This window comes from Lepidochelys olivacea, assembly GCF_965140295.1.
Source record: "Lepidochelys olivacea isolate rLepOli2 genome assembly, chromosome: 3".
Lineage (NCBI taxonomy): Eukaryota > Metazoa > Chordata > Testudines > Cheloniidae > Lepidochelys > Lepidochelys olivacea.
Window position 1 is genome coordinate 201,762,173 of NC_140413.1, and position 25,070 is coordinate 201,787,242.

At 45.4% G+C, this 25,070-nt stretch overlaps 1 protein-coding gene across 1 annotated transcript in view; it reads right to left on the reverse strand.

Annotated features, from left to right (window-relative positions):
• Positions 1–1,561: 1,561 nt before the first annotated feature.
• ANKEF1 (ankyrin repeat and EF-hand domain containing 1) overlaps positions 1,562–25,070 on the reverse strand; it is a 48,767-nt gene continuing 25,258 nt past the window's right edge. The window contains exons 8-14 of the mRNA XM_084623834.1: positions 24,427–24,608; positions 21,770–21,904; positions 19,693–19,822; positions 7,899–7,993; positions 7,171–7,276; positions 6,601–6,735; positions 1,562–3,891 (exon numbers count right to left, since the gene is read on the reverse strand). Of these exons, the coding sequence (XP_084479960.1) occupies positions 7,911–7,993; positions 19,693–19,822; positions 21,770–21,904; positions 24,427–24,608 (530 nt within the window). The 3' untranslated portion in view covers positions 1,562–3,891; positions 6,601–6,735; positions 7,171–7,276; positions 7,899–7,910. The remainder of the gene's footprint in view (positions 3,892–6,600; positions 6,736–7,170; positions 7,277–7,898; positions 7,994–19,692; positions 19,823–21,769; positions 21,905–24,426; positions 24,609–25,070) is intronic.

Below are 25,070 nucleotides of genomic sequence, written 5' to 3' on the forward strand. Positions count from 1 at the left end.
ATGTTGGGAAATCATTAGGAAAGGGATAGATAATAAGACAGAAATGTAATATTGCCTCTCTATAAATCCATGTGTAGTGGGGCAGCTGCCCCACTCCCGCAGAACAGGGGATAAAAGCAGTTCTGGAGAGGGCTGCGGTTGGGAAAAGGAGTGAAAGCAGCTGAGGGAGTAGCTGACCACAGATGTGGCCAGCCCAATTAGGCCACAGCTGGCCCTATTAAGGGGCTGTGAGCTAAGAGCTGAGGGAGTCTCACTCTAGCTCTGGAGTAGGAAGGGCTAGCTGCTGGAGAGTAAGGTACCTGAAGTAGATCAGTGTTGGGGCAGGGTAAGAGGAGCTTCAGCCTGGTAAAACCCCAGGTTGTAGGCCTTGGGGAAGGGGTACAGAGGTGCAGCCTGGGAATAGGCAGAGACAGCTGGTCCTAACCCCCTTGCCAATGATGAGTAGCCATTGCAGACTGCAGTCTGCCCAAGTGAGTGGGAGCTAGCTGATGACTGGGAGTAGCCACTGATGCAAGGTGGGTTTAGAGAGTTGGGGGTTCCCCTGGGAGGGGAGACCCAAAGTGTGGGGGTACTGCTGGGGCAGAACCCCAAGGTAAAGGGCACTGGGGTCTGGGAGGGGACATGGGGCCAGCGGCAGGTGAGACACTAGCCTGCAGAGGGCGCTCCATATTTTAGAAAAGAGCTAAGTCCCCGATGACCAGCAGGAAGCGCTGTGCTGGTGAGTCGTTGCTTTGCTACACCATGGTATGCCCACATCTTAAATGCTGGTGCTGGTCTCCCCATCTCAAAAAGATGGTATTAGTGTCCTGGCAAAATCCCAGAGACCAGACAATTCTGGTGCTTGTATTTTGCCTGTTACTGATGTGTTGCTGGCAAAGGGTGTAGTATCTCTGTCTGATCAGGGTGATACCCTAGCTGGGGCACAAGAGGAGCATAAAGGTGATTTGATTGTATTACCTACGGACTGTTTGAAAACTTGTAGCAAGAGGGAAAAGACTTCTGAACTTGTGTGTGGCAAAGGGAAGGAGAAGGCTTTTGACTATGAAATATAGCTGTTTGCCTGAAAGGGGATTGTGTAGGAATCTGCCTGATGAGCCAAAGGTGATTCTGGATGTAAGTGCAACTCTGGAGATAGTAGTGGCTCAGCAGAGCAATGCTTCTGAGCAATGCGGCCTCTGGCAGGACGCTACTGAGAGTATCCATTCAGGACAAATTGCTTGGAGAAGGGCAGTCACAGCCCAAGGCTGGATGTCCTTTACTATTAAGGCATGCCAAACAGAGGACTTTGGTTTTACCCCACTGGCTAACCAGAAGTCATACAAGCAATTCCCTCAGATACTCCAGTTCCCTTGTATCCCCACCAGCACCACTCCTTATGGGGATGAATGGTTATGAAAACCAATACCCCAGTAAAAGAGAGGTTCTCCCAATCCCCAAGGACCAAGCCCCAGACCCAGGTCAACAGCCAAGTCCGCTCTTACTCACAAATCCCAGTGTTGCCAGTCCTTTAGAATCTAAAATCTAAAGGTTTATTCATTAAAAAAAGAAATTTAGATGAGTTAAAATAGTTAAAGGAATCAATTTACATACAGCAGTGGCAAAGTTCTTGGTTCAGGCTTGTAGCAGTGATGGAATAAACTGCAGGCCCAAATCAAGTCTCTGGAGTATATCCACAGATCTGGATGGGTCATTCAGGCCATTGTTCAGAGCGTCAGTTTGTAGCAAAGTTCCTCCAGAGACAAGAATCAGGATTGAAGACAAAATGGAGGGGTTTCCAGGGCCTCTTATAGCCTCTGCCATGTGGCAGGACCCCTTTGTTCTTACTGTGGAAAATCACAGCAGCAAGGTGGAGTTTAGAGTCACATGGGAAGTCACGTGTCCATGCATGACTCAGCTCTTTACAGAGAGAGCAGCCGTTGTTCACATGCTACCTTGAACGTTCACAGGAAGGCGTCTTGTATGTGGATTGGAGTCTCCCAAGGTCCATTGTCAGTTAAGTGTTTCTTGATTCAGCACTTAATCTGAAAATTCCTTCCTCAAGAAGAGGACTAAATGCTTCACTAATGCTACTTAGAATCAAACACATTGAGATACAAGTACGTAGCCAATACTCATAACTTCAAATACAAAAATGATACAGACTGCATAATCATAACCAGCAAACTATAACCTTTTCATAGACACCTCACTTGACCTCCTTTGTACAAGATTTGGTGCAACTATAGGACCCTGGTTGCAACAATGATCTATACGGTAGCAGTTCATGTCAATAATGTCACAACCCCGCACTTGTAACGCCGACAGACCCCGGTCGTCAGCAGGCAAGATTGAACCTGGGACCTCTGGAGTTTAGTGCATGAGCCTTTACAGCCTGAGCTAAAAGCCAACTAGCTATTAGTTAAGGTTAGAGAGCAGACTCATTTAACGCTCTCTAAGTGGTCTCAGTGTCTCCAGGCGTGGTCCAACATTGCGAGGGAAACTTGTGCTCGCCTTACAGTATAACCTTTTTTTTACCCACTGATCTTACCAGCCATGTCGTCATTGTCCTCCGCCACTGGAAAAAAATGAGGGTGCACAGAATACAATGTGCAAAGGGACCATATGTATTGAACCATTGGTGCCAACTCCGTGAGTGCTCTGGGGCTCATGCACCCACGAGCCACAGTGGTTCCGCAGCCCTGGGGCTGGCTGCTGATCAGCTGTTGGGCAGCGAGTAGCTGGCAGGAGGCACTCGAGGTGGAGAGAAGCGAGCAGCAGGTGCGTGGCGGGGAGGGAATGGGGTGGGAAGAGGCGGAGCGAGGGTAGGGCTTCAGAGGATGGGGCAGAAAGGGGCGGGAAAAGGCAGAGTGAGGGTGGAGCACCCACAGGGAAAAGAGAAGTCAGCCCCTGAGCATTTAACCACATAGCGGGTTTCTGCTGAACGCCAGTTTTGTGCTTTCCTGACTGCGCATGGGAGAATGTCCCAAAAGCAAAGCCCCACTGGGATGGCTCTGGGATGTTATGTTTTCTCCAAGCTTGTGATCATGAACTTTAGCAAATTAAGAATGTTCGCTGTTCAGCGGAGGTAAGCAGCCCAGCTCCATTGACTGTAGCAGAAACTCCCTGATTATTAGCTGCTGCGGAGGATCCAGCCCTAGGATTCTAATGATTGCTTTTTGGCTACATCAGATAGCTGGGGTATGTGTGTGTGTGTGTGTCAGATTCCACCAAGAACCAACAGTCACCTAAGCACAGCGACCCTGCAGAAACCAGCTACCACCTCCCCTCCACCGGGGAGGGGGTCACACCAGCCCAGCGTGTGAGCAGTGGTTGGCCAGAAAGCGGTGCAATCCAGCAGGCTGGGGGAGACACTAACTCAGCAGTCGTCACAATAGGCTCCAAGGGCAGGAGGCTCCCTAGAGCTATCCCTTGGAGAAGTTAAGGTGGCCTCTCGGGCAGGAGCCCAAAGGAAGGGCATGTACCACCACTTGCCCTTCCTTGGAGCACACCCCGCCTCAAAGGCAGAGGGTTCAGCTAATGAAGCGATGCATAACTTATAGCTCCTTGAGCCATCCTGGATGAACCTGGACAGTAACCCAGGCTGACTCCCTGGGAACATGGGCTTCATCGAAAGGAAGTGGAGAACAGATGTTTTTAATGAAGGGCAAAGTGGGGTAGCTGGACTGATGGGAATAGAGATGTGCATGCCGGGGAGGGATGATTTACAGGTAGGCAAATGTATTACAAAAGTTGAATTGACATTCAGTACACACCATCACTTTACTTGCATGTTGCAGCCATTTTGCCCATTCTTCATCTCTTTCAAGCTCCATAAGGCAGGGAACATATTTTATGACACTCTCATAATCTTCCCGTCTGTGTTCGGTTTCTGTAGCCATTGCTTCATGCCACCTGATTGGAACAGGACAGAGCATTGCCCCACTGACAGACTGGACTGGTTTGGGTCTGTCCTGGTTTACAAGCTATTAACCATTCAACCATGTGGTCTCAATGGATCTGGTAATGCAAGCCTGACGACCCTTAGCTAGATTGGCTCATTACTCTTTTGCAGAGGAGGAGAATGTTTGGGAAAGGACCCCATGCTTGGGACAAGATGAATGGTTTACTGGAAACCATAAATAATACTTAGCTTTTATATACCACTTTTCATCCATAGAGCGCAAAGCAGTTTTTAAAGGAGGTCAGATCATCTCCATTTTGCAGGTGGGTAAACTGAGGGACAGTGATTTGCCCAAGGTCAGACAGCTGACCAGTATGACATCTGTTAATACCCAGTATCAGATCAATGCAATACACCCAGGCCAATGGGTGATCTGCTGTTTGCCAGTTATAGCCATTTTTACAAGTGCTGTCAAATGTAACATGTCCGGGTCACGTCCTTGGAGTGAAGGCAGACCCTTCATTCACCTCACCCATTATTTCCTGGGCAACATTAGCTCTGTGGCCCAGTCCTGGGGTGTGGCCCTCAAGCTGTACGTTTTAGCAAGCCCAGCTCCAGTGGGTGGGTGTAGGGTGTAAGACAGTCCAAACCAAAAGGAACGTGGTTCCAAAGCCCACTCAGGGTAGGGTACCTCCCGCCCCTCACACAAAGGAGGAGAAGCAAGCTTTCAGCCTCTACAGGGAATATCAGCTCCCAGCCTCCTGGGTGGGTGAAGGACAAGAATTGCACCTGGAGATTTCACCAAAAGAAATAAGCCAGCCTATCTTCTTTCCTCAGAGGACCCAGGCTGGCAGCACTCCCACCCTGATCCTGGTTTTGGGGCAGGAGCTCTCCTCGGCTCAGGGCACCACCTCAACCACTGAGCATCCCACCCTTGGGGCCTTCCCCCAAGCCTAAGAAGGCACACAGGGGCAGCAGGTTGGGTCTGATTGTGACCACAGGAGTTCTTTAACCTCTTCTTGCCCCTCATCCGATGTATTCTAACCTTTGAACAGGAACTGGCTGCTTTTGGAGAACGCCTCCCTTTTATATTGCAAGCCAACTGTTCAACATTTGGGATAAAAGTGTTCTGAGGACGACTGGTTGTCCCTTTTCCTCTCTGCCCTGGGGAATGCCTCGGCCATCCTTGCCCTTTATATATGGTGGTTCAGCACTAGCCCTATCATGCTATCCAGCCCTCTCCCTCTACTGAGGCGTGTGCTGCAGAAGGCCCAGCATGTATTTTGAGCATCAGTGTAAATGATGTGAAGTATCCGCTGGGCTGCTGACTGCTCCGGGCTTGTGTCTTGCCCATTGAGATGTGACCTTGATGTGCGACTTTGTCACTTTTTTGCTCTGCTTCTGGGCAAATTTTGGGTCGTGTCAGGGTCCCAGCTGGAAAACCTGGTAAAAAGCTGTGAACTACACAGCCCTCTTCTCACTCATTACTATAAGAGAATGTTTACTATGGGAACCAGGAATGGGATTTTGACTAGATCTGGGTTTGGGATGTGTGCACAACTACTGACCCTGCTGGCCCTTTAAAATGGTTCCAGTCTTGTAGAAGATATTATTGACAGGAATTCTGTTATTCAAGGTATCGCACATGGACATCACCAGAGGACCATTTAAGCCCATTGGTTGTAAGAGACATGGCTAACTCAATATCATCCCCTGGTCTTCTACTTTCCTGTCAGTGCCAGTCAACAGCAAGCTTTAAAAAAAATGCCTTTTTAAAAAAACTGCTAGACAGGATTGATTTCTTTGACAACCATGGTATTTGCAGTCATCCGCACGTATTTAGTACTTGCCCAGCAGCTGTCAGCCTCTGATTTGTGATCCTATCTTTCCAGTGCTCCCCGGTAATTGAGTACGCTCCAGTTCATCTGTCCCTGCAGCTACAGATTTATTCATTCTGGTTTTAAAATAACTCAGAAGTGACCTGGAGACGTCCGCATCAAGGTCTGCGTTTGTGAAGAGTGGTGAACTTTGGAGAGGTGTTGTTAATTTGGGGGGGGTAAGACTAGGAGCTACGGAGTCTAGGGCTGGGTGGAGAAAGGTAATTTGCTTTCCTGAAGGATTTCAATATTTTGAAATTTGCTTTTGTTCCAAACTGGAACAAAACCTCCAACATTTGGCACAAAAAGGAATGGAGCCCCGGGCAGTCCATCAGGCAGCCTGCCCCAGAGTCATAGACCCAGTGCTTAATTTGTAATGAAAGAGGTGCCAGGGCTCAAGCAATATTTTTACTTTCATAACTGAGGCGGTGAGCCCACAGGTGCTGGGGCTATGAACTGCCAAGCCTACAGGTGCCAGGGCTCCACCTTCGCAAGCCCTGGTACAAATTAAGCCCTGCATGGACCCTGGGAGTCTGGACTGCCAAAGAAGCCGATAGCCCAGAAGCCAGCCAGCACCCTGCTGAACAAGGTCTGTGGCTACAGAACAGCCCAGCAGGTAGACTGCCCCAGCGCCAAGCTCAATTCCCTTTCATGTTAATTTTTGGTTTTCATTCCAAATTGGAATTTCAACTCTTATTAAACCCTGATGGAACTAAAAGATCTCTCTGAAAATGGACTGAAAAAACAGAATTAAAACTGTAGCTTTAAAGTTGTGCTGAGAATTTCCAGCCAAAAGACAAAACCAATATAACCACAACATAGGAGAATTACAACTCTGCATACCGCACAAACAGGTAGCATCTTCAGCTCATCAGTATGCAATCAAGATCACCCCATGAAACAATGAAAGGTGACAGCAGCTGATACTTAAATCCAGCCAAGCCCTGGAAAGAGGTGTGTCTTCCACCTTTAGACACACTGTGGAAAAAGAATACAAATTCCTCTGATCCGAGACATTCACTCTCTTACCCATCTGCATTCTCATGTTTATATTTTCTCATTTACTTGTACACTTAAGCTCTTATGCTTACTTATTGATTTTTCAATTCAGCCAGCGTACTGAAAAACCAGGGAACATATTTGGTTTGGCTCTGATAATTGTCAAACTGGAAAAGTCTGTTTCAGGCCGGCAAACTCATGAATGTGCCTGTCACATGGGAGACCTAGGTTTGAGTAGGCCACGCTCTGGAGCAGGGACTTGGCACTCAGATCCCCTGTACAAGCAGCCCCGCCATATGCTATTCTGGTGGGTTGCTCTTAATCTCTCCTTTTTGAAGTGGTTTTGCTTTCTCTAAGCTAATTGAACATTCATTCGGCCAGAGAGCACATGAATGACTCAATTAAAGCACTCACCTGGGAGGGAAGTAAGGTGGCTTCAACTCCCTCTTCTGAATCATTACTCAACAGACGAGTCCTATATCCACAATGCAGGCTTCCAGACTCTGCTCCCAATCACACCCTGTTGTAAGTTGAACAGGAAAGGAGTTTACTGTGCAATGCTTTATGAGTTACCGGAAAATGCTGGGTTACCAGAATCACTGGCAATTTGGTCTAGAGTAGTGGTTCTCAAACTATGGGTCATGACCCCATTTTAATAGAGTTGCCAGGGCTGGTATTAGACCTGCTGGGACTGGGGCCAAAGCCTGAGGGCTTCAGCCCTGCGTAGTGGGGCTCAGGTTACAGGCCCCCTGCCTGGGCCTGAAGCCCTTCGGCTTCGGCTGTGCACTCCCTCTTTACACCCCCCTCCCGAGAGCAGCGGGTCTCTGGGAGGCTCAGGTTTTAGTCCCCCCTTCCTAGGGTGGTGTAGTAATTTTCGTTGTCAGAAGGGGGTCATGGAGCAATGAAGTTTGAGAACCCCTGGGCTAGAGACCACAGTGTTTCACTTCCAATTTTGCCTTTAAAAAAACTCACACCATTTACTACAAATTAAACCAAGCTGAAATTTGACATCAGTGCTTTCATAACACTACAGCTACATAATGAAACTCATGAGGAAGACCTTAGTTTGCTGTTCATTTCTAGAGAGAAAATAAAGACAGACCTGGCAGTTAATGGTTTGCATGTCCACAATTCAAACTGACCTTGTGATGCTCTTACATCTTTCCCCATAGCTGAATGGATAGCATTCCATCTCCTGCTCTGATTAGAGTGTGGACCATAAACCCATTCAATTGCACTGGAAACCAAATCAGAGAATCATATTACTTAAGACGCCAGTCCAAAACTAAGAGTGACCCGTGGTTTTGTTCCTCGTGTGGCTGTGTAGCAGATAACAATGGCCTGTTGAAAGTCTGTTTGCATCGTTAGATGAAGGTATATCACAATTCCAGGGCTAGGCTGTGTCTTGGACCTCATGCTCGCATAAGGAGTAAGGGAGAGTATGAACCCCCCCTGCATTCCTGCACCAGCTACCCAGACTTTGGGTCCAGGCACGTAGGAGGAAGCCATGAGCCCATTTTCTCCCTCCCTGCCCTGCAGCCAGAGTATTTGGGTTGCAAGTGGTGTGGAATGGGAGGAGCAGCTTTGGGTTCATACCCTCTGCCTGCTGACCAGCAGAACTGATGAGCTGTAATTGGGGCTGTAATTAGGGCTGACTGGAAAACGAAAATTTGTGAGGTTTGGGAATTTGTTTGTTACTGGAGTGAACCTGAGCCCTTCTAAAATTTAAAACAGGGGAACGAGACCTAGCCCATTATAGCCAATAGCCAGAGGTGAAAGTAAGCTGGTTCTGTCATACCCCAGGCCAGTGATTTAAAGGGCGCGGAGCTCCCCGCAGCGGCCGGAGCCCGGGGCCCTTTAAATCGCCACCCAAACCCCGCAGCTGGAGCCCCCGGGGTAGCGGCAGCGGCCGGGGGCTCCGGAGGTGATTTAAAGGACCCAGGGCTCTGCTCCCCCCGGGCCCGGGGCTCCCAGCCGCCTCCGCAGCTGGTAGCTCCGGCGGTGATTTAAAGGGCCTGGGGCTCCCAGCCGCCACTGCCGGAGCCCCAAACCCTTTAAATTTCGCTGTAAAGGGCCCGGGGATTTAAAGTCTCCGCCTCTTCCGATTGAGGCCATGCCCCTTCGTGTTGAGGGCCCCCCCCAACACCCCCCCCCCGCTCAGGACTGCAGTGTACTGGTAAGTCCTTTAAATTATTTTCACCCCTGCGAATATCTCAGCGGTTAGGGCACTCTCCAGGCGCGTGAGATACCGAGGTTCAAGATCTGCTCTGAATCAGAGAGCCCTAGCTGTCTCTCTTGTTCTGGCCCAATGCTTACATAAAGTAGAACAGCTCTGAAAGGAAAGCTTGAGAGAGCCCCTGTCCCAGATTAGTCAACAGTCTAATAGCTATGGCACAGAGCTGGGAGGTATGGGTTCAAATCCTTGCTCCCAATGAGGCAGAAAAGGGACTTGAAACAGGGTCCTCCACATCCCAGGTGAGCACCCTGAATAACGTGCTATTGGCTACTCCAGGCTGCACTCTCTCACCAGAAACTCCACCTTGAGAAATCTTCCCAACACAACCAATCACAGGCACCAGCTTCCTGCAGGCCCTGGGGGTGCTCAACGCCCCCACTCCACCCCAGGCTCTGCCCCACCCCTTCTCCCAAGCCCCCGCTTCCACCCTGCCTCTTCCTGCCCAGCTCCACCCCTTCCCCCGAGTACGCCCTGTCTCCACTCCTGCCCTGCGCCTGCTGCAGAACAGCTAATTGCAGTGGGTGGGAGGCGCTGGGATGGAGGGGGAGGAGTTGATCGGTGGAGGTGCTGGATGGGAGGGAGGAGCTGGCTGCCGATGCGTACTAAGCCCCACTAACTTTTCCATGGATGCTCCTGCCCTGGAGCACCAATGGAATCAGCGCCTATGAAGCCAACATGTTTCTGCAAAAGCTTTCAACAAATGGGCATTTTCCAACAAAAAGTGTTTACTTGAAAGATTCCTGACCGCCTCTAGTTGTAATAGCTTGTGACTGGGATAAGCCAGCAGCAAATCACTGTCCCCACCCTCTGGTGCAAGGAAGAAGCAGAGGAGAGATTATGGCTCTGAGGCACTATCCTCCTGGGGCTATTCTAAGGTGCTGCTGCTTATTCGCCATCCCTTGCTCAGATCTGAAATGAAAGGTCACAGTTCGGGCCCTGGACCATTGCTCACATGGGTAGCCCCTCTTTCTTCAACTACACTCAGCAAATTACACCACTGACCTCTGCGAGATTACTTGCATGGATATGGGTTTGCAAGATTAGGCCCATCGTCAGCATAGCAAGGTCATCCTCCTCTGAGATACATGTGAAACGGAAAAAGCCTGCAGAAAAATGATCTGTAATGCATAAGATTTCCACCTGAAGCTTCTGCCTCTGCGAGGCGAGCTAATGGCTGCCCAGCCCATTACAATCAGACGTTTGATTCAGTGAATCCCAGTCAATGTTTTGGAGAGGGATTGGTCATGGTGTTTCAGCATTAGGATGATCATATCATTCACAAGCAGATATGTTTGAGTGAGCAGTCACTGCTCATCCAGAGGGTGCTTTAGATGTTGCTGTAGAAATCTATTGTTTATTGGCGCTCTGAACCATTGATGACCTTTCAGTTACCCATATCCCATTACCTGGTGCTATATGGGCGGGATCTGAGTATATTCGTCTTCCGAGAAGAGATTTTCTGCATAACCAAAGAGACATTTGAAAAACTTCTTAAGAAAAGACTGAGTTTTGCTCACAGATAATATGGAAAGCATACTAAATATTTAAACGGCATTTACAATAACAATACCCAGTGTCAATTTAATTTCATTAGTTTGGCCAAAGAATTAATCATGGCACACAGCACAATGTGTAGGAAGATGGGGGGGGGGGGATGTAACAGCCCTTATCATGCAATGGAACAGTGTAAGAGAAACCCTTTATTGGGTATCAAACCAAAGCTAATATCAGCTTCCTCTATCCCAGGTGTAGTGATGTGAAGCTACCCTTGAAGGGTTCCATAGGTAACAGAAGAGTGCTTGAACTTTAAACAAGACAAATGCTAAGGATGATTAAGGCACATTTTAGGATAACTTAGTCATTTCATTCACAACAAGGACTTTGGTATGCAGTAAATATGCTGCTGCTGCTGTGATCTAACCTGGCTGTATCCGCTGACTCAGCGTCTACATCTGGTTCATGTCTCTGCGTCCACAGGAAGTGAGGTACTGCATGGTGCCCTGAAGATGCTGTGTCAACATTCAGCTTCCTGCTGAAAGAGTGCTGTTTTATCATCCTCCAACGGACAAGGCCTGTTGTCCCAATGGAGGGGAGAGCGGTTAAAGAAAGATCTGAAAATGGACCCTCCAAAGATTACATGGCTAGGGAAAGAAAAGGTGAGTACCTCGAAAATCAAGCCCAGATAAGGAATATGAATGTGTGCTAGGCTTTTTGAATCTGGACAGTGAAACTGAGCTGTTATATACTGAAAAAAAGATTACATGATACCTCTGAGAAATCGATGGGGGAAGGCAAAGATCCGGCCCTGACTGCTGCTGGGAATAAGAGAGGTATTTTTATGTGGGCAATATTATTCATGCGTTTCCAGCCTTCAGCCCCTCTCTATTTTTCAGACTGGTCACTTTCTTGCCCATCAAGAAGGCCTTTTTGTAAAAAGATATTCAAGTAGCAATCCTGACTTCCACCTGATTTCAGGAAGCATCACAGCTAAAGGCAGGGGTGAAAGTAACTTAAAGGACTTTCCGGTACGCTGGAGTCCTGACTGGGGGCGTGGCCTCATCCAGAAGAGGTGGGGCCTCAACTGGAAGAGACAGGGCCTTTAAATCAAGATTTAAAGGCCCCGGGGCTCCGGCTGTGGCTGCAAGCCCCAGAGCCTTTAAATCACCCCAGAGCTACCAGCTGCAGAGGCGGCTGGGAGCCCTGGGGCTCAGGGGCGAATTAAAGGCGCTCAACCTTTCCAGACTACTGTACCCCTTTCAGGAGTCTGATTTGTCTCGCATACCCGCAAATCACACCTCACTTAACAACTACTTGCTTACAAAATCAGACCTAAAAATACAAAAGTGTCACAGTGCTATTACTGAAAAATATGTACCCTTGGCTGAGAACCACTGCACTAGCCTATGCTATGGAAAGAGAACTGAGGGACTAAAGGCACTGAATAGTACTTCACACTTACATAGCTCTTTACATGTTCAGTGGACTGACATTGACTTAGTCCACTGGGTGCCTCTGTGAGGTAGGTGTTATCTTTGGGTTACATACAGGGGAACAGGCCTGGTCTATACCGAAAACTTAAGTCAACCTCGCTGCAGCATTCAGGGGTGTGAAAAATGTTACACTCTGAGCCCTGTAGTAATGTTGGCCCAACCTTCAGAGTAGATGCAGCTACGTAGACAGAAGGATTCTTCCACTCAATTAGCTACTCCCTCTTGGAGAGGGGGATTATCTACATCTATGGGAAAACCTCTTCTGTCAATGTAGGAAGCAGCTACAGCGCAACAGCCCCCCCCCCCAGGTGGAGGGGAGTTGGAGGGGGCATTTGGGAGGTTCTTGAGGGGTATGTGTGTACTGGGAGGGAGTATTTGGGGGTACTGGAGGGGGTACTTGCAGCGGGGGTACCCACTGGACGTGGGGGGGAGTGTTGCTTTCTGTCATGGTGTCAAAGTCCATCCCTACCATGGCTGCTGGGGGGTCAGGGTGGACAAGAGGGGCAATTTGCCTCAGGCCACTCATTTGAGAGGGTCCCCAAAATGACAGAGGCATGGCTGAGCCCCATTTGAATGAGCAGTGATGCAGCCTGATGCATGGGGTCGCACTGCCACTCAGGTTTGGCGCCTGTCAACAATAATACGAGGAACAATTTGCCTGCCCCCGCTGGGCCCAGATACCACCATGGCCACTGCTGGCATCATTGTACCAAGCCTGAGGCAACCCACAGGCTGAGAACCTGGAGGAAGAAGCAGGGTGAGGGATATTGCCACGACTAGCAGCAGGGCCAGAGCTCAGGAAGAGGTGGAACCAGGAGCAGCTGCCAGGCTGCATGCAGGGCACAACCTCCGCATCCCTGTGGGGAAGACAGAAACTCCATAGGCCTGGGTCCTCTCTGATCATGCACCCCTTCCCCAACTCCTAATCCCCACAGGGAGGCCAGAGATCACACAGGCCTCAGCTGTCTCTGATCCCCCAGCCCCTCCTTTCTTCTTAAACTTTTGTCTCCACTATAATGTTTTTGGGAAGGACAGGGCAGAGGCGTCTCAGGTTCACATTTTGCCCCAGGTCCCAAAAACCTCTGTGCAGCCCCGTCCCTCGGCTAGGCCACTAATGTTCGTAGCTTGGAAAATGTGCGTGCTGTGAGGATTAGTTAATGTCTGTACAGCGCTCTGCGTGAGTTGAGTGCAAAGCACTTCCAAACGTTAGTGGTGCTAGGTTTATCCTGTTATGTTTTCATTCCACTGTAAGTTATTCAAGCCCATTTGGTAACTAGGTATTTACTGATTTTTTTCCCCCCTCTCTTTTCTTTCTTTACTTGAATTTCCCATTTTGTGGTGCTGCTCTGCGTTTGCTAGTCTTGAGTATTGCACTGCTTCTTGAACAGTGCCACTGAAATCAAAAGGTTTATTTGATGAGCAAGGTACTATTTGATCTGTATTAACCAAGAATGTGGCCCATTATGAGTAAAGATGGTAGATGCTGGGTTATATCTGTACTGCAAAGAAATGTTGACTCCAATACAGACATTTTACCGTAGATATTTATGGCTGAAATCACTTTTGATATCTCAAGCTCTCTCATATCTATTTCTCGAGACTCGATCAACTTTGTTTGTTTTTTAAAGCCCACTAATTTGGAACTCCTTCGGCATGATTGCCATTAAGACAACTTCCCTGTTAAAGGGTACTGGGGCAAAGGCACAAATATATATTAAAAGTGGGCACTTGCAAAACTCTGATTTCCTTTCATTCTTGTTATGCCAATGCAGGCTGCACTGCCCAAAACATTGCCAAAGTCTTCAGCCCTACTGGTGGAAGAAACCAAAACCATTGCTCTAAATATGTGGGTATGCTTCTACTCAGTCACTTTTAAATATTAATTAACCTTTGCTTAAGACACATGACATGGAAGAGAAACTTTTAGCAGACACTAAGCGTTCTTTAGCCAAACAGAAAAAGGGAAGAGCCCTGTTATGACGGTAATTGTGTAAGTGGGATTATTGGACAATAGAGACCAGAGATGCCTCTTGTGTCATGCAATGTCTATAAACACCGTCTAACATTTTATTGGCAGGGCAGTTGTCCTCACTTTTCCCCTTGATTTATTTGCTTTGGTGCTATGAAACCGAGAGTACTCTAACCTAGATTAAAATTGTTAGTCACTGCATGTATCTTTTGCCATATCCATGTATTGCAAAATGGAAATTCACAGCTGCGATAGTTTATGCAACTCAAAATAAATCACCATAACAATCCAGTCAACTGGCTGTCTTAATTCTTATGGCCTAACACAACTTTTGAATCTAAAGCAAAGGCCCCAGAGGCATCTATATGATCTTTCCAAAGTAATTTAGTATCAGATATGACCCCTAAGAATTTGAACTTTTTAACTATATCTCTTTGTTCTCCACACAGATACTGTTCACACACCTTTGTAACTTTCCTTTCTGTAAAGATCAATCCTTTCATTTTAGTAATGGAGAACTTGAAACCCCAGGCACTTTCCTGTCAGAGGTCTCTCGTAACTCTTTGTTGGTTCTCTTTTTTTCTGCTACCTCAATATTTCCTACTCCTAATCTACAGGGCACAACCATCTGCAAATAGTGACACCTTACTCACATAAACAATAACACAGAACCACGCAACATATGCAAAGTTCATTAAACAAAATAACCTACAAAAATAAAATTTAAAAAGTCCTAAGGGCTAAAGAGGCCAGAATGCCACCCCGCCCCCGACTCCTGTATTTTTGCTGAAGATCAGAGAATTCTGCAGAACTGTTCCTAAATGGAGAAGAATCTACCTCTTGATTTCTCCAGAGGGATGGTATGCCGTTCCATCCCGGCCAGTCTCAATTTCTATGAAGGGACATAAGGCAAACAATCCCTTAGGCAGATAAGCCTTCTTATTTAGGGCTTAAACCGTGAACTCTAACTGCTGAATAAAAGCCACCCAAGTGCAGATCATGGAGCACAGTTTAGAGGCAAACTTATCTCTTTTCTGTCATGTGATGCAGGTCATTTTCACAATTACATACAAGATTTTGATTTGTCTACACACTTGCAGACGGGTTTCTGTTCACTATCTTCAGAAAATCGTGGCTCATATCCTACGCTCCTCTATAGCATGGGTGGCAATGACTTTTGCCATTGAAAGCCCTGGAGGAATCAGGATGTTGCATTCTGCATTAGCTGTAAATTATTTTATTTAATAAATACTGATTTGCTATTAAACATATAAGTAACAAAAGTTTTTCCACACACATCCCTGGGCTTCCTGAACGAGAGCTTGAGCTTTTCAAACATATAACAAGTGGGTAATTTTAAGGCAGAACGTTCCCACATATTTCATAGTTTCATGTTTATATATAGTAAGTCATGTCAGACACAGCCAAAGGCAACATGACCCTGAAAAGCTCTCCTCACTTGAGTAATCTCTATTCACATGAGGAGATGCACTGAAATCATGCACAATCCTTACTCACATAAATAGTTTTGCTGAACAAAGCTCTAAATGATACTCCCTTTTCTCTGCCAAACTGAGAATATGTAACCTTGGCATATGAGTGGCCTTCAAGGATAGCTCCAGATAAATCATTTAATATAGTGCAGTAGCACTCAGTCAGGGATCAAGGCCCCAGCATGTTAGTCAGACTACAGAGTAAAACACAATCCCTGCCCTGAGTTTACAATCTAAGGCCCCAATCCTATAAACACTTATGTACGTGCTGACCGTTACTCACATGAGTAGTTTCATTAACCCCCAATGGACATGGACTGCATTCCACGTGACTCTGCACAATGAGGTCTGTTAGTCTGTGAGGTTATAAGACACCTGAGGTGTGCTTTGAGGTGTGAGGTAAACTCCTGAATGCCTTCAAGTCTGAGTGTAGTAATCCCAAGAAAGGCAGCACGTGGAGTGACTTACTGCAGCTGCTGCATCAAATGGAAAAGAAGTCTCCACATTAAAAAAAACTATGTTGGTGGTTGTGCAGATTGTTGATTTGCTAAAAGTCCCTGGTACAGATGGAACAAAAAAACGTAACAGGAGAAAACTGTGCCACCAAAGGACTTGATTCTGCAGGCTCACACTGTACCCATTACTCAGGTGAGCGTGGATGTGTAGGGTCAGGTCCAAAATTAACCAAACCAGGTCTTTACAAACTAGTGTTGCCTCTGAATTGCCCTTCAGTACTGAAAATTATACTTATATAGGTTATAAATACACCCTCCACACACACACACACAAAGGAGTTTTACTTTAGGGCTGTGGTTCTCAACCTATTTACCATTGTGAACCACTTATGCAGCCCACAACGTCTTACGTGGGCCACATCCAATACTACCTGTATGGTTCTGAGGATGTCACATGGGCCGCAGCTCTGTGCTGATCGGCTGTACGCAGCACGTGGGCCACTGGTTGAGAAGCCCTGCTTTAGAGGGTGCTTTTTATCCTATCCCCACCTTAGAACACTATGGGCCAAATGGTGCCCTAAATACACTGGCACCTGTTGAGAGGTGGGGCAGAGCCTCCCTGAGCAGCCTGCCGTGCAGACGGGCTTCCCAGGCTACCAGAACACAAACTGCCCCTCCCATTGCACCCAGCATGTTGTTCTGGGTTGAGCTGTGGCTTCACCTCCTTCTTAACCCCCTTCCCTTCCCTTCCCACTTTTGGGCAATGTGTAAGAAAAGGGTGGGGCCCTACACAGTCCCTTCCCCCCTTTTTTTGCCAGTGGGCACAGAGGGGTCAGTCACAATAGCCCAGGGGTTGCAACTATGCACTGGCGAAGCTTTCTGCATGCCTTTCAAAGGCCAGTCACAATCAAGCTTCACACTGCACAACACAAAACGATGGGAGAAACAGCATTGTACACTGGTTAGGTTAAACTCTTCTACTGCATCCAAACAAAATCCTTCTCCCGTCCAGTGGAGCCACTCATCTGTGTAAGCCAAACAGGACATTGCCCTTAGTTAATCATAGCAGTGATTACCTAAGGGTAGGCTATTTATTACGGTATTAATGAGTAGCTGACATTAATGTTGAGAAAACTCTCCCAGCTAATTCCCATGATACGCCCGTGTCGTGAACATTGTTATTTACCTTCTGAAATAATTGACTTATGAATTTCCCTGCTCCCCCCACCCTCATTTCTATCTGTGAAGTCTGCTTTATTTTAGGGTGTATGATTTATCAAACCGATCCTGAAGCTTTTCCCGTATGTACAGATCCAGCTTTATTTTTGATCATTTGTTGTCTGCCACCTCATCCTCCTTTGCATAGTTCTCTCTGAATAGTTTGAATACAATTATTTTATTATTTTGAACTATCTGGGCATAAACTGAGGATCAAAGATACCATGCCCATATACTGAGAATCCCCAAACAACTGATGTCAACCCAGACACCCTATTTCCCTTGAAAGGCCACCATTACTCTGAAATATACAAACTACAATACCAGTAGTATTGGGGCATTCTTGCACGCGAAGCAACTTGCCCTGAGAATTTTCATCAGGGCGAAGATGCCAATTCTATTCTAAATAATTACATGTTAAATAAAGTCATTTTAAATTGCACGTAATATTGCACTGGGTGTGTTCATCTTCAAAAGAAAGGAAGCACAAGGGTTCTGTTGATGTAAAGTCAATGGAGCTATGTGCATTTACACTAGCTGGGAACCTGGCCCCAAAATTTTCAGATGTCAAGCACATAACTCATTAAGAATTATTTTCATAACAAAGGGTGTCTAAGTCATTTGCTTCAAGTTTCTGTCTCCGTACCAGTGAACAGTACGTCTATTGTTCTGCATGCAACTAGGGTAAAAAGCATCGGGCTCATTTGAGTAACTGGGCTAGTAAGAGGCATGGGTAGAGAAATGTACCGTACCACCACTATTAAGGTCTCAATGCTGCAGTCTTTACTCAGGCAAAGCTCCCACCGAAGTCCATGCTATCCTCAGCAGTGCCTGTGCACACCCATTAAGGGCAATGTGGCTGCACAGATGTCACTGAGGGCAGAATCTGGTCTGCAGAATCTTAATTACTGGAGATGATGCACATGGAGGAAAGAACCCAGCTAGACTCTCAGATTCCATGTAGAGTTGGCAGGACTGACAGAAAAAAACCCGAATATTTTTACCCTTGTAAACTGAAAAAACTGGATCTAGAGCTCATGGAGCCACAAATATAAATACAAACACTGTCACACCAGGTCAGACCAGTGGTTCTTCTACTCCAGTATCGTGTCTCAGAAACATACTTCTGATGGAGATGCCAGCATCTCTGCAATGGAAAATTATAGAATAATCTAGCCACAAGGAATCTTTCTTCCTAACTCATTCAACTACTAATAGGCTTAGGCTCTGAAGCATGAGGCTTTGTATCCCTTATATTTATATAAAAAAGTCACCTCTGAAATAACTATGGCTGTTGTCATAATCCATATAAATGTCTACATCTTGTACTAAGTTATTGTCCTCAGGTATATAGTAGTGGGGAGTTCCATATGCACTATGGAAAAAAATTATGTACTATTTAAATGATACACATCACCATGTTGGGCGTTTTCATCTTCAAACAAACAAGGTGTCTTATAATTTCTCTTTTTAAGTATGTTTTCAACCAGTTTTCCTGGTGCTAAAACAAGGCCCCCAGTCTATAATTCCCAAGATCACTCCTAAGCCTATTTCTAAAGTAGGGACATTATTCACTGGTCTTCATTCCTTGAGTATAGGACATCCACTGACTACAAAAGGCCTTGTATCAAGCCCCACGAGAGCAAAACTACACTCCCAGTACTGATTATTTTTGAAAGAACATAAGAACGGCCATAGTGGGTCAGACCAATGGTCCATGTAGCCCGGTATCCTGTCTTCCAAAAGTGGCCAGTGCCAGATGTTCCAGAGGGAATGAACAGAAAAGGGCAATTGCAAGGGATCCATCCCCCATCATCCAGTCCCAGCTTCTGGCAAGTTTGTTGAAAATACACCATGGGCCTGAGTCACAAGTGTGGTGCACTGGCTCAGAACTCGAGTAATGCAATCCTGAGCGAATCCCTGCATGTGTCCATTTTGCAAGTGTGTGTAATGGGATATGAAAATATCAGTTCAGGAATTAATACCAGAACTACTCATTACTCGTCTATTTTCAAATTTTAACTAATAGGAGTGATGCCATCTATCTCTCTGAAGGATGATGCTTTCCTTCTGAGTGTCCCGTAGCACTGGATAAGGACATCCCAATAGAGGATTCATCCTGCTTGCAATTTACCCTGTTCTTTTTTAAAAAAATCCTAATAAGAGAAAGATAAATAAAACACCACTTTCCCTTAGATGAGTCTTGCCCTGTGTCCAAGAATATGGCAGCATAAAGCTGTAGCCAATGGTGCCTATGTTTATAAATTTTAAAGGATGCATTGTTTAATGGAACTAGAGTCTGTATACACTGGTAAATCAGAGCCTGATCCTTTCAGGAGTCTAGAATCTTGGTGTGGCTCAGCCTCTTAGAAGATTAAGCCCTTAACTACAGGGAAACTACACAGTTGTACAAAGGAAAAAAATAAAGTTTTGCTCCAATTTTATCATAATTGAGGGGCATTAAATAAGGGTAACATGATTCTGCCTTCAAAAAGGAGCCTCTGCTTTTAGACCCTTTCTGAACTTCGATGCAAAGAAAGGCACGAATTAATTTAAGACGCCATTTCTAACGCACGGGCTTTTCCCATGAAATTCTTCTTAAATGGCATCATGAAGTCTTCAAAGTCCACCTCATAAGTAAAGCGCTCACGATGCAATTCCCGCTTTCTTATTAGACTAGCTGTTGTCGCTTCCGGGGTCCAAGTCTGGAAAACAAAGGTAAATACAATTGTAATAATTAAGCATCAGTATGTTCTAATTAACGAATAATGCTTATGTAATTGTCTCAACATTTTTTATATAGTTTTTTTTTTAAAAATTAGAATCAATATCAGACAGACAAACTATTGGCTATCTAGTTGAATATTTGCTTTATCAGCTGGGAGATCTGTGATTTGAATCCTGAAACTCACCCTGATATTACATTACTTCCAGCCAATTGAGGGTGGAATTTTTACAAACACCTAAGGAAGTTAGACACCTAACTTTCATGGACTTCCAGTGGGAATTGGAATTCACTTATAAGCTCTGGAAAATCCTATCCTATGTCCCTTAGACACTTTTAAAAATCCCACCCTAAAAATAGTCTGTATAGTTACAAAACCTCTTCCTCATTCAGTAAAATATTAGTGCCCATGGGACGGCACATCCAGCATTGCTTCCTGCTTCCATACCTGGCACAACCAAATAGCTTTCCCTGCTAAAAGACGTCATAGCGACAGAGAGTTCCCCAACGTAATTTCCAAACGTCTTTAATAGCTGCAGGGAAGCATATGCCACAGGCTCTTTACCATTGTCACTTGACAACGAATATCTGATATAGAAAAAAATGGATGTCCAGCACTCCTGCTGAATAGCCACTGATGGCATCAGAATCTGCAGCTCTGTGTGACAAAGGAGGCCACAGGCCTTTATTGCACATAGCACGTTGTAAATGAGGACAAACGTTTACAAACATGCTTTGAAAAAGGACTGGGGCCTGACTGTTCTTTCAGTTTGCATGTGCAACGTCCACAGCTTTCACCTGCAACTGATGGATTAACAGGGGTCCTGGTGTGTATCTTACCTGTTAATTGTTACAGTAATACAGGGACTGTCATTCTGGATCTGAACAGTGACCCATCAAGTCCAGTATCCTGTCATCAACAGTGGCCAGCACCAGCTACTTCAGAGGAAGGTGCAGTCATGGGGTAACTTGCCCAAAGGGAAAGTTTCCTCCTAAGCCCCATCAGTTAGAAGTCAACTTATGCCTGAAGCATAAGAGTTTACGCCTTTAAAGGTGTTATTTATTTTTAACATACATTTAATATAGTTACAGTTGTAACTATGGATCCACATTAAATGTCTAATCCCTTTTTGAATCCTGTTATGATTTTGACCTCAGTGGCATCATGTGGCAATGAGTTCCACAGGCTAATTGTAATTTCTTTAATTTCAACAGTACATATCTTGAAGGAGAGAATGACTCAGAAAAAAAAATCAATTGTCTTCAGCAAGGTCTTTTCCGCAATGATGATTGTTTATAACAGGAAAGGCAAATAAATTAATAACATAACTGACAAGTAAGTAGAAAGACTCCTTAGAATGGATTTAAGCCAGACAAATGACAGCCCTGCTCTTCTAAAGGTACTCGCCCCTCTGTCTCCAAAGCAGCCGTTCTTATAGCTCTTCCCCTTAATAGCTGTAGAAGAGGTGAGGAAAGCTGATCTGGAGTTAACCCCTGGTACACTAGGATCATCCTTACACCCTGATACAACTTCATTGTCAACATTGTAAAGCATCTTTCTCAGAGAGAAACCACCTGAATTTTTACAAGGTTGTTGCTCTTTGATCAACTGATTTGTAATAAAAATACTGAAGGCTATTAATTTCTAGAGTCAGAACAAAATGATTTATCTTAAGCGGAGCAAGCAAAGTGACACTAGTTATGAAAGCCACGTTTCCAAATCATGCAAACAAAAGTTGTATATTTTTGATATTTCTGAATATATTGGGTCAGATTCTCTGCTGGTGTTAATGGGTTCAGCTCTACTGAATTGACTTTTACTTCAATCAAGCTGTAGATATTTACACCAGCAGAGAATACAGGTCTATTGTCATATTCATTTCAGTGTCAAAATGCAGCAGGATCGAGGCTCTGCTAATATACTTACTTTTCTGGGTATGAATGTGATATCAACTTTCTTAGTAGCACCACTGGTTATTAAAGAATTCAGATGAATAACATTGTCCTTAAAGGATTCTTTCTTTTCTTCAAAAATAGATTTTTCTGCGATTGGTGGAGGTGGCTGCAAAAGTTTAAGCACAAGACAAATATGTCACCCTTTCAAACACCGTTCATACTAGTTGTTGTAGGATATTTCTTTTACCAGCCAGACAGACAGATGTGTGTGTGTATCCATTCTAGAAAGATTCTATTATTGAATCATGTAAAATAAAAAAGGTTTAAGCATTTATATTGGAAATAAAAACGAGGGAAGCATTTTAAGAATCAGGCGAGTGGATGCAGTTCTTGGGAATTTACAGATGAAACATTCACATTTGCAAAAGAATTGGTTGACAAGTTTAGAAAGCTTGATGCTTTTTCCATGTATCACAAGTATTAACTAGCAAGCCTGTAAAGAAAAAGCCCGTGGGGCATCTACAACAAAGCGCTAAACCAGAGTTTGACTTCTAGTCTCAGTCACATTCTCCCTAGGTTGTCAAGGGCAGGATTATTGTAAGGAAAGCACTTTTAGTCCCGGAGGGAATAATTGCATTGCGTCTCTAAATAGCATCCCCTGGGGCTGATTAAGAAGCAGCACTGATAAACTCCGAAGAAAGTCACAACTGAAAATGCCATAACTATGATGAAGCTGCTAAGGCCGGTGTTAGAATGTGTATTAGGGGGAAAAGATCAAGTACTCAAGGCTCTGGCTGGGGTGCAGAGAACACACCAGGGAAAAGAACACTCAGAACAGAGGCAGGGTTTGAAAAATATAACTCAAATAGTTCAACATCTGAAGAGGCGGAATACGTGATAATTGCAGACTCACGACTGGGAGAAAAGTCAAGGGGCTTTATCCAAAGCCCACTTAACTCAGTAGAAGTCTTCCATTGAGACTTTGAGGGCTTTGGGTCAGGCCTCATATGCCGGATGTAACAAGGTCTCCTTTTAACATATCACAATCATGATGACAGTAAAGATTATATGAGGGAAAAGGACATTTCTCTACCTTGTGTTTAGGTACCACAGAACACACAATCCCTGGAATATCACACACCAAGCAGGTCAGTGGGCAACCCTGCACTAAAATAATTACCCAATCCACAGTTTTAGCTGATGAATGAGTATGACACGAGTTCAAAGCAGCAGGAGAGTGTCATTCAGAAACCACATGTTGCAAAGTATCGACTTTAAACAAAGTAAATACTCTTGGTCAAGTGCTACAATAATACATTTAGATGCCCATGACTAGGATAGCGATTATGTTCCTTGCACGTTCTCAGTGGCCAGATCTGTGGATACAGCCAAGGCCACGAAAGCACCAGAGGGTTCTGGGTACTGACTGTGCAGCTTAGCAGAAAGGAAGGCTGAAGTTGTGGGTAAAGGTCTGACTCTGATGATCTGGGCTCTGTTCGTGGCTCTGACAGACTTCCTGTGTGACCTTTGGAAAGACACCTAACATTTTAGATTGAAAGCTCTTTGGGACAGGGAACGTCTTTTTGTTCGGTGTCTGTGCAATACCTCGCATAATGGGATCCTGCTCCATAACTGGCGCTACTAGGGATACAGTAATACAAATAATAAACTCTGTGTCTGAGTCCCGCTATCTACTATGCTCTCCACTCTCATGGTCCATGCTGCCAGGCTCTTGCTCCCTCCAGAATTGTTTACCCCGGCCCTGAAGCAAACTGTAACTATTCCTGTTCTAGTTTGAAGATCAGGCAGAATGCTTCCCACAGCTCCTGCTAGGCCAAAGGGATTGCACTAAAGAGCTGCAGCTCAATACTGACAATTGATCTCTTCTTCTGTTACGTTCTCCAGATCTGTGAGGTCCAGACTGCCCCTTAATCACTATGTCCGGTTGGTATAAACCTCCAGCACACCCTCTCATCATAGGTCAGCTCAGAAGCATGCAGACTTTACGAAGAACTAAATTCCAACCCAATCCAGCCCGCACCACCACCAAAATTGCATTTTGGAAAGTCTGATCTGTAATTTCCTTATCTTGTGCTGAATCTGCCGGGATAGTAAATAAGGGTATTGCAAAACTTTTTTTAAAAATGGAGTCACGTTGGCAAAAAGTGACTTTCATGATGCCTTTCAGGTAGCGGATGTCACAGGAGTACCTGACGGGGCACTGGTAACCGTGAGAAGAGCGCTGCTAAGCAGGAGTTCAGGGACCAGAGAAACAAAATAGCAAGCTCAAGTTAACGTGGAGATGAAATGGTCCTTATACCATTTGGCTGGGTGCATGCCACACGTGCTATTGTTAATATGAAAATAGCACCTAGAGGCCTATGTGACGGGCACTGTCCCTGCCCCCAAAGAGTTTACAGCTAAATAGAGAAGGGGAGGGGGGAATGCCCAAGATCATACAAGGAAGCCTGAGTTAGGAGATGGGGGTTCAATCCCAGATACCCAATGCCTTAATCCTTTCTCACAGTCACCGGTTATAGGGCTAGCGTGGTTTGCGTAAGTATTTTGTAGAGCATCTTTATAGCTTTTGTCTGGAAAATAAATGAAGAAAACAAGCATCTTAGTAACTGTTGGCAAATCAAATCACCTCCTTGGCTGTATTTCATTACCCCCTGCTATCTATCATACCTCCTCCTTTGCAGCTTCAGCCTCCCCCTGCTTGGGCTTAGCAGCTGATTTAGGCTTGCCAGGTTTCTTCCCTTTATCTGCTTTGGTTTCTGGTGGTTTTGGCAAACGGTCCAGTTTTTGTTGAAGCAGGTCAATTAGTCTAAAGTCAGCGTACGCCTTTGCAATGTCCAAAGTATTTTGGCCTTTTTAAAAAAGAAAAAGCAAAAGCAAAGTTCACAATAAGAATCACTGTCAGTAGCTGTATCAGCCATGACAATAAACGGTGGCACTGATCACCATAATGACACTGCAATTCACTGAACTCAGTTACAGCTCAAGCCTCCTAACCATGAAACACATGAGTTGTGCTCACTCATGCTATCAGCCTTGCCGACATCAATGGGAATACTTGCAGGAGTAGACACTATTTTTGTGACTAAGGGTTTTCAGGATCAAGCCCCTAAACTGTGTTTCACATGTATTCTTTGGTTGGTCATTTTGCTTGTAATAGTTTTTGACATTTGTTGTTTATATTTGAACTCTTGTAGAAGCGAATTCAGCAAGATGATGACTTTACTTGGAGGCACTCAACACCTCCCAGGAAGCGGTCAGCATATTGCAGAGCCAGGGCTTTAAAACAGGCTAGAGTAGATCTCCACCTCTTT